The sequence below is a fragment of the Thamnophis sirtalis genome, unplaced genomic scaffold (assembly GCF_051295495.1).
Source record: "Thamnophis sirtalis isolate CommonGarterSnake01/CBP01778 unplaced genomic scaffold, rThaSir2_p1.2 scaffold_2, whole genome shotgun sequence".
Classification (NCBI taxonomy): domain Eukaryota; kingdom Metazoa; phylum Chordata; class Lepidosauria; order Squamata; family Natricidae; genus Thamnophis; species Thamnophis sirtalis.
Genome location: NW_028261382.1, coordinates 93,968 through 108,426, shown reverse-complemented (window position 1 = coordinate 108,426; position 14,459 = coordinate 93,968). Strand labels below are relative to the sequence as shown.

Sequence of the window (14,459 nt, the reverse complement as noted above, 5' to 3'; positions counted from 1 at the left end):
TTCATCTGCCCCGTCTGAAGGCGGCTCTGCCCTCCTGCCCGGCCACTTCCAGAAGCCCCTCAATTGGAGTCCGAGAGCTTTAGATTAACCTGCAGCTTCTAATCCTACTCATCCTCTGCACCCAGGTGCCCATTTTATGCCTACGGAAAAATAGGTGCACAGACTGGGCAGCCAGGAGGATCTTTCAAATGATTGCACGTCTCTGCAGGCGCCCCTTTCACACAGAGACCCACGGACCTCGCCCGTGCAACTCTTCTGCACCCCAAACAAGTGGCTGGAAACAGGACGCATGACAACATCACAAACCTCATAGGAAAAGTGTTTGCCTTCTTGCTTCTTCTCAAGGATGGCAAATTAAAGGCAGTAGACAAAGACAGGATGACACATTACAGACAAACATGGACACGCCCATCCCCCCCCCCCCCCCGGAGCTGTGACTGGCAGGGCTGGGTACAAATCCATGGCATGCAAGGTGCCCAGAGGTGGTTAACCCAGACAGGTGGGTGAACTTGCTTACTGGGCGGGTCTCCCTGGCTTGCCCCACGGCAGGGCACAGCAGAAGAAGAATTGGGGACTGGGGCGCAGCTCTGGGCTGGCATCACATCTTTCTCTCGGCTTTTGGCCAGGAAAGAGGAGCAGCCCTTTTGGCCCGGGGTGGCAGGGAAGTCTCCTGGCATCATGGCAGTGGGAAGGGGGCCTCTAGATCTCTTCTTCTCCTCTGCAGTTGGAGGACTTGAAAAGGCAAAATGGGGCCATTTTCACTCCTCCAAATAGAAACACTGGCAATGAGGGGGCCCTCAAACTGCTTAGCCCCCCCCCCCGCCCCCGTGACAAAAAACCCACATCTGACATCTCTCCAGAAGAAACGGATGGGGAGGAGCTGCCTTCAGCCTCCTATTGTTGAGCCAAAATGAAACAAGGTGAGGGGCTTCAGCACAGCCAAGGCGGGTTCTCTGCCCCACGGCCTGCAGGCATGGAGCCCGAGAAGACTTGGGGCCAGGCCTACTCAACATCTGTCAGCCACCCCCTCTCGATGGCCAGCGCTGAGGCGCCCCTTTCTCCCCTTAGTGGCCCGGTGCTGGGGAAGAGCTTAGTGTTCAGTTGAAGGTGGCGGCCGGCACTCACCTCCTTCCCACCCATGGCTTCAAACATCTTCTCAAGCTGTACCCGCAGCTGCTGAATGTTGTTCATCAAGATGCAGGGCTGGAGACCACAAGGACGAAAGTTGTCTTAGCTGCTGGGAGAGAACTGACGGGCCAAAAGAGATCACAAGAAAGGAGCCAAATGGCTGGTTTGGGAGTCCTCAAAGACCACCTGGAGGTCTGTAAGCCACCCGGCCAAATGTGGTGCTGGAAAGAAGAGGCGCGTGTTGGCGGCAAAGAGCCGGCCTGTTCTTCGCACGATATTCGGCCAAGTCTTTCTCAGAAGCAAAGGCCTCCCTCTCCCCTCCGAGGGATCAGCTCGGCTTCAGTGCCGTTCCTCTCTCCCTGGGAATCTCCACCACCGGGCACATCAGCCTGGTCCTCTGCTTCCCTGCCACCGAGCCTGCCTCTTCGACTGTCAGCTAAGCAGAGCTTGGAACGCGTCACCATGGCTGTTTTCTATGCTGGACGGTAGGCATCCCAAAAGCTAGTTCCCCTTGTCCCTTCCTGCCAGGGATGGGACTGAAAAGCAGAAGGACCTCCAAAAGGAGATTCAAGAGGACAAACAGAGTGGAAGGGGACCAAGGGAATGTTCTCCATCCCCATGACAAAACCGGTGTTGCACCTGGGAAGAAGGGAGGTTCTCTACTTTTCTAGGGATTATTCTGCCAGTCATGGCAACCATGTTTGATGCCTTCTGTCCATGGTAGGAGAACAACTTTGGGTACTGAAAAACCGCCCACCCTTTCTCTGGAGCCCCCCTAGTGCTGTGTGTGTCATGGAGTCCTCGGACTCAGAAGACCGATAGGGGAAATCATCTGGCTCCCCTCCGTCTGCTGATGTACCAAGTGAGAAATTTCTGTGCTGGGGAGGAAGTGAGAATGTGCAGATCTTGACCAAGTGCCCAGTCCTAAAATTAGGAGACTGCCGTGAAACATCAGGCCAAGACAATCCTTCCACTTTTTAGAAAGGAAGAGTCAGGAATCCAGGCTTCCTGAAACATGGCTGGAGGATGGGCCGTACCACTCAGTAATTCCTTGACTGACCTGGGTTCTCGTGTCTCCTTCATATCAACCGGGCCTTGTTTTTCTGGCAACACCCCCCCCCCCAATCCTCCAATTGGCCTCAGGTTAATCTCAGTCGGCTTCTCCAAACTCAAATCGTTTCCTGCCGCTTTTGTATTTAGCATCACTTCCGTCTTCGTGAGGACTTTGTGGCAGGGAAGTTGGTAGCGCTTCCACTAAGCTTTGGGAGGAGGTGTCTTCAACAGATTATTTTGGGGAGAAAGGATTGCCGTGTCCAGGTGTCGTGGACTCCACGACCATTGCTATGGCAAGGCTGGGTGTTGTGAAGGGCCCCTGGTGGCTCCCTTAGCCTGCAAAACTGCCTTTTGGGCTACTGATCAGTAAAAGAAGAGATCAAGGAAGCCATTTGCAGAGCACAAACCGATAGGATCACTACGCAACGAAGGAGAGCAGACAACTGTCCTCCACCCCATTCCCCATGGGCTCTTCAGCTCCCTATTGGTCATACAATGGTTACAAAATACAGTATTAAATTTGAAAAAGTAGCAATCAAACTTTGCTCACCACATTTTCCTTATCGCAGTAAGAACTGAAATCCTTCGTTATAATTGCAGCATACTGAATAAGCACTTTGTGAATTATCTAGAACAAAAGAAACACGTTACTGTTGAACAGTGCTCCTATTCTAAAATATTACAGCATCTGGGCCACTCTTGAAGTTGGAGGGGGGAAAGCTGAGTCTTCGCCCTCAGAAGACCACCAAGACCTTTGCCTCCTTCCGAGGCAGATGCCTGTCACCTTGAGCTCCTTAGAACCATTCTAGACCAGTCTCTGGGAAACGATTTATAAAGAAGGCTCCAAGAAGACCCCCCAAAGGGTATCTCTTCTTCTGGGTGAAACTGATGAAGCTCAGGGAAGTCATTTACTAAAACTACAGGTGCCCCTTCCTAGAGAGAGAGAGAGAGAGAAGGGAGAGCTTCGGTCCAATAAATGGAGACAGGCCTCTCCCGGGAGCTTCCGTGAAAAGTTGGCCTGGCACCTCTCGGGTCATCAGGTGAGGATGCTTCTGTTCATTTAGACCTTTTTCTAACGTCTCATCTTGACCCCTCCTGTTAAAATTCATACGTTTGCATTTGTTTTTTTTCCTTCTGAGTGGTTACATTTTATGTTGATTTATCTTTTTTGTTACATGTAAACTCTCATTGCTTTTATTTCAATTGGTTCTCGTAAGCTGCCCAGACGAACCTGCTGTGGGGCAGGAGGTGGCTTCAGAAGAGAGGAGACAGGAGGAACGGCACGGGGCCTAAGAAGAACTCTAAAATGCCTCCCAGAGGCCTCGCCTGAATGGGGCAGAGGAGTGGGGCGCAGAGCAGAAAAGTTGATTTCAGCAGGATTCTGGATCCCTGGCCCTGTTTGCTCTCGTCTCCTGGCTATCTTGGTTCTCTTCCAGTGGATGGAAACCACTTTTAAAAGCCATGGCTTTCTATGCCTGGACGGACCCAGAGAAATTGCCCAGCTGCTGAATCTTAATGGGAGTTCTATCCAGCTGCTATCTCTGACTTCTTCTCTTGAAGTCCCCCAGCATTCTTTAGGTAACGATGGGTGAATTTCTAGACAGGTCACGGCTAGCTTAGAGAATATTCTTTTTGCCTTGAGATTTATTTTGAGATGCCACAGAGCTAGGAGGAGGAAGCACCCTTGGATGGGACAAAAAACAAGGCTCAAGGCAGGACAGACATTTTATTCTGTTGTGACCTCCTCTCACCGGCAGTTCGGGCTCCACTATAAAGGCAACAATACAATACAAGAAGACCCACCTTTGCAAACTTCCTCATGAGATGAGAAAGTGCTGCAGGGTTAGGACATTCCAGCTTCTTTATGATCTCAAAGCTCTGGTTGAGCTGTGTGAAGACGTCTACCACGGAGCAAGAGAAGAGGGCGTGGTCTGAGGTGGGCTGGAACTGCAAGGAGAAGAAGAAACCAGACATGCTGGGCAGAGGGGCCTGGCGGGAGGAGGAGCTGCTGCTGCTTCTCAAGGACGGGGCTGCGCTGTGGCTTCAGGATAGCAGCCCTGCAGGACTGCGGAAAGGGGGCCTTGGAAAGCACCCCGAAGTCTTATCGCTTAGAGAGGCTGCAATGCGGTGAGCACTCGAGGGACCTTCCTACTCAGAGACGTCGGCTGATACAACAGCACAGCTCCCTTCCTTTTTGTGGGCCCCGGGTCCTGATAGTTCTAGCTCCCCGCTCTCGTTTCACGGGAAAAGGGCTGGCGACACCCAGCAGGGATTAGGGCGGTGGGGGTTTTGGCCTTCACTTTTTGATGCTGCTCACCCCGTCTTTCTTGTCCCTTCCCAATGCGCCGTGGAGGAATTCCATGGAGACGTCCTCATTTTCGTCTAGCCACTGCATGACAAATGGCTCAAACCACCTAGGAGAGGACACACAGGTGTGGGCGGCTTTTCCAGGCAGTCTTTTGTCTTAAAACCGGATTCTGCTAAGTTCACATTAAGACAGAGGAGGATGGATTGTGCTGGTGTAAATGAGTGCATCCTCTTGCCCCTTTCCACCACGATGACGCACAGATAAGAGGACTGTCTTTTGCAAATCAGGTTAGTTTAGCGTCTCTTTCACTTATTCTGTAAATGATAATTGCAAGAAGCTGCACCTGACGTTTTTGGGGGAAATGGTCTGAAAAAGGAAATGCCATGCAGAAGTGAAGGCCGGGAATCTGCCTCCTGCAATAATGAGAACTGGATCGATCACCCGGTCTGCTGTCCTTTTCCCTTGGAGAATCTCCCCCAACTACCTTCTCTTCAATGCAATGATGGAAAAATCTACCATGATTTCTCCATGGTGTCTTTGTGGGGAATGGGGGGTCAAGGAAAAGGGGTTCTTAGAGTTCTAAATGCACACCAGTTTTAAGGGTTTCCAATTTCAAGGCTGAGCTGGAGAAAGATTGAAAGGAGTCTGCGTTCAACTTGGAAATGAAAGCTCGGCCCAGCCCTCCCACTCCCCATGCAACCCCCATCCCCACGACACTTACAGAGAGTATTCAGGCACCGTGTCTCTGAATGAGGGGAGCTCTTGCACGTATTCATTATAAAACCATTTCACTTTGAAGTGTAAATTCATATAGTCTGTGCTCTTGCATAACCTGTGCTTTTCATGTTCTGTAATGGACACAAAACAAAGATTTAATAAAGCTGCAGCTATAAGGAAGATTATGGTCTCCTGGCATACATTTTGGCTCCAGAAAATAAATCATATTGGACTTTCACAACTGGCAGCTGCTTAATAGCCTGGGGCAAGCGAATGTTCACAGTATTCCTCTTCCCCAACTGGGTCCATAGGCTCGCCAGGAGCTGCACTCGATGAGGGCAGAGAGCTGGCCAAGGATTCTCCATTTTGCTCTCAGAAGTGCTGTGTCCAACCACCTATTGAGTAGACTGGGACCAAGTTGCCCTTCATCTCTCTCTGCTGTCCAAAGGTCTTGTCAAGTATGGCAAACAACTTGAATACAAATTCTATGTGGTTTTTGAAGTCCCAAGTTGAAGCCAACCTCTCTTCTCCTAAACAGATCTACTGCTAGCATGGAAGATGTATTTCCTTTAGGTGGGCATTTTGCTTCATCGGAAACCTAATACTAGCCACACTGTCTGGTTCCCTATCTTCTCCTTCCACCTCCTGATACACCTATTGTTTTTGGAGGGGAAGCCAAGCATCTTCAAAGGCCAGTGGTGGGATTCAGCCAGCGCGCACCTATCCGGGAGAACCGGCTGTTAACTTTCTAAGCAGTTCGGAGAACCGGTTGTTAGAAGAAATCCCATTTTCTTTTTTTTCCACTTTACAGGGCTAATCCTGTAAGGAAGGCAGGAAGGAACACATTCTGGCGCTGTTTCTAGCCGAATCTTTATTGCCTCTCCAGTTAATCCTTATCACATTGTCACAGCTAAGGCGAAGCGCCCATCGACGTGAGTGACGTTGAGTTGGCCACGGCCACACAGTCACATGACCACCGAACCCCCGCCTACCCAGTTGGCCATTAGGGCAGAGAACCGGTTGTTAAATTATTTGGATCCCACCACTGTCAAAGGCTCTCTCCAGAAAGAGAAGAGGTTGGGGCTGAGTGGAACTGCCTCGCCTCCTGCACACCCCGCAACATACACACCCTGCAGTTTCAACCTGCCTGGCCACACCGCTGCTCCCCTTACCTTCCAGAGCAAACTTCATATCCTGTGCAAAGAGGACCCACATGACCTCCGCGCTGATTTTGCCCATGCTCAGCTCCTGAGGGAACCTGCAAGAAGCCAAGCGGGGCACAGTCAGCTCTTTCGGCAGCAGCAGAGCAACCCTTTCTGGCTCCTTGATCCTCCCCGGCTTGAAAATCTGAGCTCTGAAGTCGACCCGGGCAGAGAGGAGGAACCAGGGATGCTCTGCAGGGCTGCCACAGGAGGGCTGCCCAGAGAGTGGCTGCCAGGCTCCTCTGGAAGCCATGGAGGAGGGACCGCCCAAGAATAAAGAAGCAGGAAATGCTGCGATCCTCCCCTTGGGAGGGGGCTCAAGGGCAGCTATTCCGAAGGACCCCCAACGCACTGGAGCAGGTGGCAGAAAAGCCTTGGCTCACAGCGTGAAGTCGGAGGTGATTGGAAGGGAGTTGAGGGATCTTAGCTCAAGAAGGTTGGCTTTTCTCGCCTTACTGGTTCAGGACAGGAGTGTAGGTGGCTCCGTCTTCATCAATGATGGTGACCATCAGGGTAATGAGCTGGGCCCAGAAATCCAAGTTCTTAATCGTTGGACCCTGTTCCTCCCGAGGAGCCTCTTGCTTCTTTCCCTGTTGGCCAAAGTGGGAAAACTGCTGCATCCGAGATTCTCCTTCCCAGCGCTTGGCAAAAGCAGAAAACACTTCCCAGGATTGCTCTCCTTGGCGGCTCCTCCTCCTCCTCCTCCCCCCCCACCTCTGGGCGCCCCAAAAGAAGATATCTAAAAGGATCTCTGCATAAGCACTTTGTGTCTGCTCAGAAACTTCCTTTCTTGAGGCAGAGTTCTCACCTTAGGCGAGGAAAGTCACCCAGCTTGCTTGTTACAGGGCTGCTCCTGGCTAGTTACGCACCATGTTGCCTCTTCACAATCACATCAATAGAATTTTCTCCAAGATGGTCTTTCCCCATCCTGATTCTCCAGGTCGCCTAATGGGGCCACCATCCGCCCGCTTCCCATGTGCCTTTCCCGGCATTTCTTAAGGGCTCCTTGGTGCTTCCTGAGCTGGCTGGGTTTCTTGCAGATGTTTCATGACCCTCACTATGAAACCTCACCAGCGCTGGAAGACCCTTGCTCTATCCTGTCTTGGCTGTTAGTGTTGGTGGTTCTCTGGTTGGGCTGTTAACTTGATTGGGGTTTTGTTTACTTCTTGATTGCTGGTCTGAGGTTAATCTTGGTGTAAATCTATGCTCAGCTAGTATTGAAGAGTTTGGGGTTTTTTGTTCATTTCTGGCTTTTGATCCTTTTGCACAATATTTATTGATTTATGTTTCATATTTCCAGAGCGCCCGTCTCCCTCGCCTGTAGACTCTGTTTATGTCCATGTGTTTATTGATGGCGGATTTGTCAGAGTGACAGGCTGAGAGTTGCCAAACAAGCTAATGGTAAACAGTCCAACCAAAGAACCATCAAACTCAATTTCATTGAGGGCGGCATCAGGGTTGTGTTTGACCTGGGGGGGGGGGGCAAGGTGGGCGTGGCTAGCTCAACATCAGTGTCAGGGGCGCTGGTGGTGGCCTGAGTGCTCTGCCAGCGGAAATGGGCTTCCGGGCTCCGTTTTCGGCTGCAACAGCCTCCTGCAATTCTCTGCCAGCAAAAATGGTGCTCGGGAGGGCCGCGAGCCGTGCTCCCAAGCTCCGTTTTCCCTGGCAGAAGCACCGCAAGCCCGTCCTTTGCTGTTTCCACATCTAAGCATCCCATGGGCCGGATCCAGGCCTTGAGTTGGCACCCCTGACCAAGACCATTAGAGTTCAATAGACTAAGCAGGACCCTGGGAGGAACGCTGCCCCACTCTTTGGTCTTCTATTATGGGTAATTCAGTTGCCAATCTCCTGTTTTTCATGGCCTTTAAACCTGCTGTAAAGGCAGGACAGGACCAACCTCCCTCCAAGGGCACCTGAGGCCTCCTGAGCAGAAGGAGCCAGAAGAGGCCCTCACCTGGTCCATTAACTGAGCATACAGGTCATGGCAGTTATCAAAAATATATCTGTAGGTGGAATCCAAGCAGGCCCGGACACAGTCTTTCACAACGGTGCTGGCTCGAGGGGGACTCGGCTGCTCTAGAACCTGGGCAAAGAGAGAGGCACAGAACTGGCTGACGGGTTTCTCCGCTGTTCGCAGCCATTTACAGTTTTGGCAACTTACCAAACATGGGAGGTCTCCAGCTGCAAGGAAATGGTTCCCTTCCCTTCCACTGGCTTTATTCAAAGTTTAACGCCAACATAAAAAAAAATCTGGAAACGTCCTTGATTTAGATTCTGAAATGTAAACATCTAGGAGGGAGCTGAACTTACTTTCAGGCGAAAAAATGCAATGCTTGTCAGGAGATCGACGGTTGATTTTAGGTCCTGAAGCCTCTCTGGGCTGCTGGCAGGGAAATTGTCCTGTAGGTGAGTAGAGAACCGAGAAACATAAAAACTCTCTGTATGGCAGGCGGCCAGGGGGGGGGGGGGGTCCAGGCAGAGGGACACTTTAGCCAGGGGGACAAGCCCACCGTGCCCATCAACGGTGGGATGGAAGAACTGCCCCAGGCTCTACCCACACTTCTTGATAAAAGCCCCAAATCGCCTTCCTCCCCATAATCAACTGTCTGCTTTCTCCCTGAAGAGGGGAAAGAGCTAAGAGTTCAAGGCCTCTCGGGTGCCAGGCAGAATAACGGGGGCTTTACGGCAGCTGCAGAGGGGAAGACAGACTGCTGAGAGCCAGCGGGACTTGGCTCACCAGCTACTCCATCACGGGGCTGCCCTCTGCCTGAGTCGGGCCTGGCTGGTTCTCCAGAGGGTGGGGAGGGGCTGCAGCCGCCTCCTAGGCAGAAATACCTACGTGCTTTGGAAGAAGGAAAACATACCTACCCTGTATTTAGAGAGATCAATCCTCAAGGAATTGTGCAACTGATCAAGGAGTTTGATGAACTTTTCTCTCTGCATGGTAAACACACGGAGCTGTCAGGACCAGCTGAGAAGAGGGCTACAGTGGTGGTCCACTGATTAAGAGCCCCCAGGAGGGCGTGCTCTGCCCTGCTATCCCCTGGAACACAACAGACGTGACCACCCACCCCAATTCCACTGTGCCATCTTCCTTGCTATGCCAGCCTCCTCTGCGGAAACTAGTCTGCCGGCTGTAGGTGGTTAAGGCAGTGGTTGGAGAAACAAAATCCTGAGCCAGTAGTCGAGGTCGGGAGCAGCAGGGGGCCTCTGGGAAAGCTCAGGCAGACAGACGCCTCCCGCTTTCCCCACCCAATGCTCAGGCTGAAGGAAGGACTTCTTAAAACCGCAGCTGCCTTCGGGCTCTGGTGAAAAGGTGGTCCTTTAGGGGGCCTCTTCAGCCCTCCGCATGCCCCTGCCTGCCCCGCAATGCTAGAGAAGGCAAGCGGCCAAGAGAAGGCCTCCCCGACCGGGGCGTCTTCCTCGGGGTTCAGCCTGGGCAGGCACAGAAGAAACTGCTCTCCTCTTTCCTGCCCTCGAGGTCGCTTGCTCATTCTCCAGCAGCCGGTCCCCAAGTGGGGATCCAGGGGGATCAGCCGGAAAGGAAGCGAACTGCGCCGGCTCAAGCAGTGAACGCAGCCTCTGGGAGGGCTGACATCTGGGGGCTGCCTGCCAGCTGTTTCTGAGACAAAGGGGGCTGGCCAACCTGCTGAACCACAAAGAAGGAAGAGCATTCCTTCCCTTCCAGAAGCTTCTGCGTCGGCTACAGGAGTTCATTTCTGCCCTACTGAGGTTGTATTTTCACAGAGGTGCCATGACTTCTTCATGACTTCTAGGAAGTCTCTGCTCTTACGCTAAAACTTTTCATTTAGCAAGAAATATAAATCTTAATAGTAAGATGTGAATCACGCATCATCTGACTGGAAACATCTTCTTCGATTTGCATTGGTGAACCAATTTGATCATCAAACCAATTCAAGTGGGATCACACTAAAGCCATTTCTGTACATCTCCCAATAGATCCACCTGGTTAGATTTCAAGACACAAATCACTTTTGAATCAAATCTCTAAAATCAGTATTTGCAAACTCTTTCTATCATGCATCTTACTCATTGCAGTGAGCTACGTGTTTTGGAACTGCATACATGTCCTTAGAACGTGTGAGAATAGCCAATGTTTATTTCCCTGAGTTTATAGCAATAGTAATAGCAATAGCAGTTAGACTTATATACCGCTTCATAGGGCTTTCAGCCCTCTCTAAGCGGTTTACAGAGTCAGCATATTGCCCCCAACAACAATCCGGGTCCTCATTTCATCCACCTCGGAAGGATGGAAGGCTGAGTCAACCCTGAGCCGGTGAGATTTGAACAGCCGAACTGCAGAACTGCAGTCAGCTGAAGTAGCCTGCAGTGCTGCATTTAACCACTGCGCCACCTTGGCTCTTTTTATCTTAGGGCCATTGTGGCTTCTCCATGACCCAAAGCTGTTAACTAATTGCTTGCATTCTATTGATTGATAAAGTGATTGATCAATTGCAGGACCAGCAAGCATTCCCTCTTCCATCCCCCCACTCAACAACCACCCATCAGGTAGGCTGGTAGAAGGAGCAAGACCCTCTTTTTGCCCCATGAATAGATCAGGGTCCGGTGACTGCCGAGCTCCACAAGGCCCCACCTTTCCCTAAGCGTGTGTGTGTGTCTGTCTGTCTTTCTCACTCTACCGTCCCCTTGCTGGAAAGGCAGGTTTCTGCCACATTCAGCAGGGGCGGAAAGAACAGAAAGTCACCCTGCAAAGAGAGAAATGTTTTCTAAAAGACATAAACTACCCCAAAGGAAAAGGATTTCTCCTTCAGAGAGACAACGCATAAAACCATAGCTTCATCATTGCACTTCTACAAGGCCCTGGAAGGGGCATCCTTAAGACCAGGACAAACCCTTTCAGGAAACAGGAGTGAATCTTTTAGGGTTAACTGAATTGATCCTAGTAAAATGATGTATTTTCATGGATGAAAAGCGTATGACTGTTTTCTATGAGTTTTTAATTAATCTTAGAGCTTAGGGGAAAAAAGAAACTTTTCTGTATTCATAAACTGGAATACTGAGGAGCTGTAGAGGGAAATCACACTTACCCCAAAGTTAGTGGCAGCAAATCGATCAGAAGCAGAGACACTGGTGGTGGCTGTGGTGTGAGCATAAAAAGCATTGATGTTGGCTAGCAAAGTGCTCATAACAGCTGGAACGCCAGGGCACATGTACTTGGACGACAGGCAAGAGAAGTGCCTGAAAGACAAACCAAGGGTGGGGCTGCTATCCAGAGGTGCCATGTATCTCTTAGCAGCATGACCCAAGGGCTTAAGCACCCTGGGCCTGTGAAGCACACCTGTCTGTTGGAGCTGTCCAATATTGCTCCTACTCCGGCTCTTGAAAATGCTCCCCTGCAGGGCTTATTCTCTGAGTAGACCTGGGCAGAGGATGATGGCCTTTGAGCAGGCTGCCTGGGCCCCATGTCTCAGCCCATATCCCCCCCTCCCCCCAGGGCAGCAGGTCTACCCAAGGCTGCCTTTCAGTCACTGAGCACCCAAGGGAAACCCATTCACAAGCACAGCAGGGGCCAGGATGTGTGTCTCTTTCTCATCTCGGGTCAGGCACCAGCATCCAAAGGCCTAACAAAGGCTCCCTTTGGGCAAGGTGGGTCTGTCTCCTGTGGGCAGCCAATGCCCTTGGTGGAAGCGCTGATTAGGAGGGGCTTGGCTGCAGTGTAGAAATTAAAATGGATTTAAAAACAAGAAAGCCTTTACAAAGAGCTTTATCTTTCTCCAGCTAAAAAGGTGTCGTTCAGAAGCTCCAATACTGAAATAAAATAATTTGGTGTGTCGAAACCCATTTCTCAAAAGGGGAGCAGGGAAACTTTGCATTGCTGCTCTCCCTGAAATTCCAACCATGAGGGCTGTGTGTGGACATCATGAATTCCAACCTGCTGAGAACTATCAAGATGAAATAGAAACAGTTTCTATTTCATCTTCTTGAAGATGAGAACATGAACTGGAATTTCAATGCTGCCGCCTTCTTTGCTTCTAAATGGGAACAGCCACCCTTACTCTATAAACATGGAGAGAGCTCTGCAAATGAGCTGGATAGCTCTTGCTCAGGCTAAGGAAGATTGGCCAATGCCTAGGGAGGAGCAGGACATCTCCCCTGAACTGTACGAGACGTTTCATTAGGCTCGGAAGGGTTAGTAGGTGCATGCTTTCCCCTCTGGACATCTCTCTGCCAAGTGGATGTTCTCAGCACAAGCTTCTTCCTGATCTGTCCAGGTGGCAGCATTATGACCTTGCCCCCGTGAGCAGCTGACAAGGCCTGCCATAGCCTTGCAGACTCGATCAGTGAGACACAGCCTCCCCCACGGACACCTTCACACTTTGAATGCTGCCTTGGGCCCTAGCTTGGATAGCATTGTCCTCTGGACTGGGCCACTGGGGATCTGGGATCCTGAAGGGAGAATACCAAACAGTTTGGCCTAAAGGGAGCAGCTGGCGATCAGAGGAAAGAGAAATCTGCATTTCCACAACTACAGTGTCCCACGGTGACTGCGCAGGCTATGCGCTCTTCTGCCAGGGGTTTCCAAACCAAGCCCCTGGTAGGAGGAGCCTAAGGCAGGCTGAAATAGTCAGCTGCTCTCGCTAAAGAGAAGCCTTAGGAAAACCCTGGGGACAGTCCACTAAGCCACAGACTGAAGACAGGATGCTACTTGCGTCATTGCTTGGTAGATATTTTCGACTCCGTAGCGCATTGCAAATTCATCAACAATCTCTTGTGCAGCGTCATCAAAGTAGACCTTCCAGGCGTCCTCTCCTTTGACGACTGGGATCTGAACAGCCCCACCTGCTTTCACCTCAGTCAAGTAGTGGAAGAGGCTCTGAGAGAAACACATTTTTCATTTCAATTTCTGGCTACTATCAGAGAAGATAGAATCATACTACGCTTAAGTTTTCATTCATCTCTTCTTTTGTGGTTGTGCTAGAAGTGTGATTGGCACCCTCAATCCTTATCCTGGGCACTTGGGGGAAAGCACTCCAGTTTCCAACCGTCCTTGAGGCTCCTGCACCACCATTCCAGACCAGGGGCAGCCAAGAATGGCTGCAGGATCCCCTCCTTTAACAGAGGAAGGGTCCTCTCTTCTGCTTCTCCGGCGTTTGCTGGAGTGCTGTGTGGAGACGGGAGGGAAGTCTTTGGCCCCCTGGCTTTTTTGCAGTGAGGCTCAGCCGTGCTACCCCGGCAGTTCTTCATACTCAGCTGGGGTGCTGCTTCCTCCCACCTACTCTATGACCCATAACCCCCAGAAGAGCAACCTGACTCATTTCCACCCTCTTCTCAGACCCAGGGAAACCCCAATGGCACCTGGCCGCAAGGGCTCTCCATGGAGATGTGCTGAAGGGAAAGCCATTCCCACCACCTACCTCATGTAAGCAGGTGTACTGCATGTGATACGGTGCGACTTTCTCTTCTCCTTTGATTTCAACATTGAGTTTCAGCCGAATGGCCCCAGAAACCGCAGATTTGTCAGTGCGCTTATCTAGCAAATAACAAGAAACGGGTCACGTTGGCTGTGGCAAAGGCCAGGAAGGGAAGAAAGAAGACGAAGAAGGGTGCCCTGAGGGTCGGGAAAGTCCGGTTCTCTGGGATCCCAGGAAAAATGCCTGCCCGAAGGTTGTGGGTGCTGTGAGAAAAGGGCTGGATTCCTTTCAGGGACAGGAATCACCTACCCAGGTTGTACCAGACGTCCATTTCCCCACTCAGAGTTCTCACATCGATGATAGTTTGTCCCAAAAAATCATCCGATTCTTTTTTGAAATGCTGCTTCACTCGTGACTTAATATCATCGTCTTCATCCCAAACTCTGACCTTTATTCGGTCTGTTGAATTGTGGCATTCGCTGCAAAGGAAAAGCAGGGAGAGCTCAGGGGCTGGCCCAGAAGGACCCCCTTCCCCTGCTCCCTAGGAGTCCGCACCCCACTTCTCTGCCTCTCTCACGGAGTCTCCACACACAGCCAGCACGACGGTGAACCCCGGCTGATGAAAACACCAAGCAGCCACCGCGTTTCCAGACTCGG

The 14,459-nt window shown here is 51.2% G+C and overlaps 1 protein-coding gene across 1 annotated transcript in view; it reads right to left on the bottom strand.

Moving 5' to 3' along the window:
* Positions 1-14,459, bottom strand: part of UNC13C (unc-13 homolog C) — a 55,362-nt gene that overhangs the window by 8,763 nt on the left and 32,140 nt on the right. The window contains exons 10-24 of the mRNA XM_087703885.1: positions 14,112-14,281; positions 13,806-13,921; positions 13,101-13,264; positions 11,478-11,628; positions 9,277-9,345; positions 8,719-8,808; positions 8,363-8,491; positions 6,865-6,998; positions 6,379-6,464; positions 5,211-5,337; positions 4,499-4,595; positions 3,985-4,128; positions 2,732-2,809; positions 1,126-1,203; positions 307-336 (exon numbers count right to left, since the gene is read on the bottom strand). Of these exons, the coding sequence (XP_087560011.1) occupies positions 307-336; positions 1,126-1,203; positions 2,732-2,809; positions 3,985-4,128; positions 4,499-4,595; positions 5,211-5,337; positions 6,379-6,464; positions 6,865-6,998; positions 8,363-8,491; positions 8,719-8,808; positions 9,277-9,345; positions 11,478-11,628; positions 13,101-13,264; positions 13,806-13,921; positions 14,112-14,281 (1,663 nt within the window). The remainder of the gene's footprint in view (positions 1-306; positions 337-1,125; positions 1,204-2,731; positions 2,810-3,984; positions 4,129-4,498; positions 4,596-5,210; positions 5,338-6,378; positions 6,465-6,864; positions 6,999-8,362; positions 8,492-8,718; positions 8,809-9,276; positions 9,346-11,477; positions 11,629-13,100; positions 13,265-13,805; positions 13,922-14,111; positions 14,282-14,459) is intronic.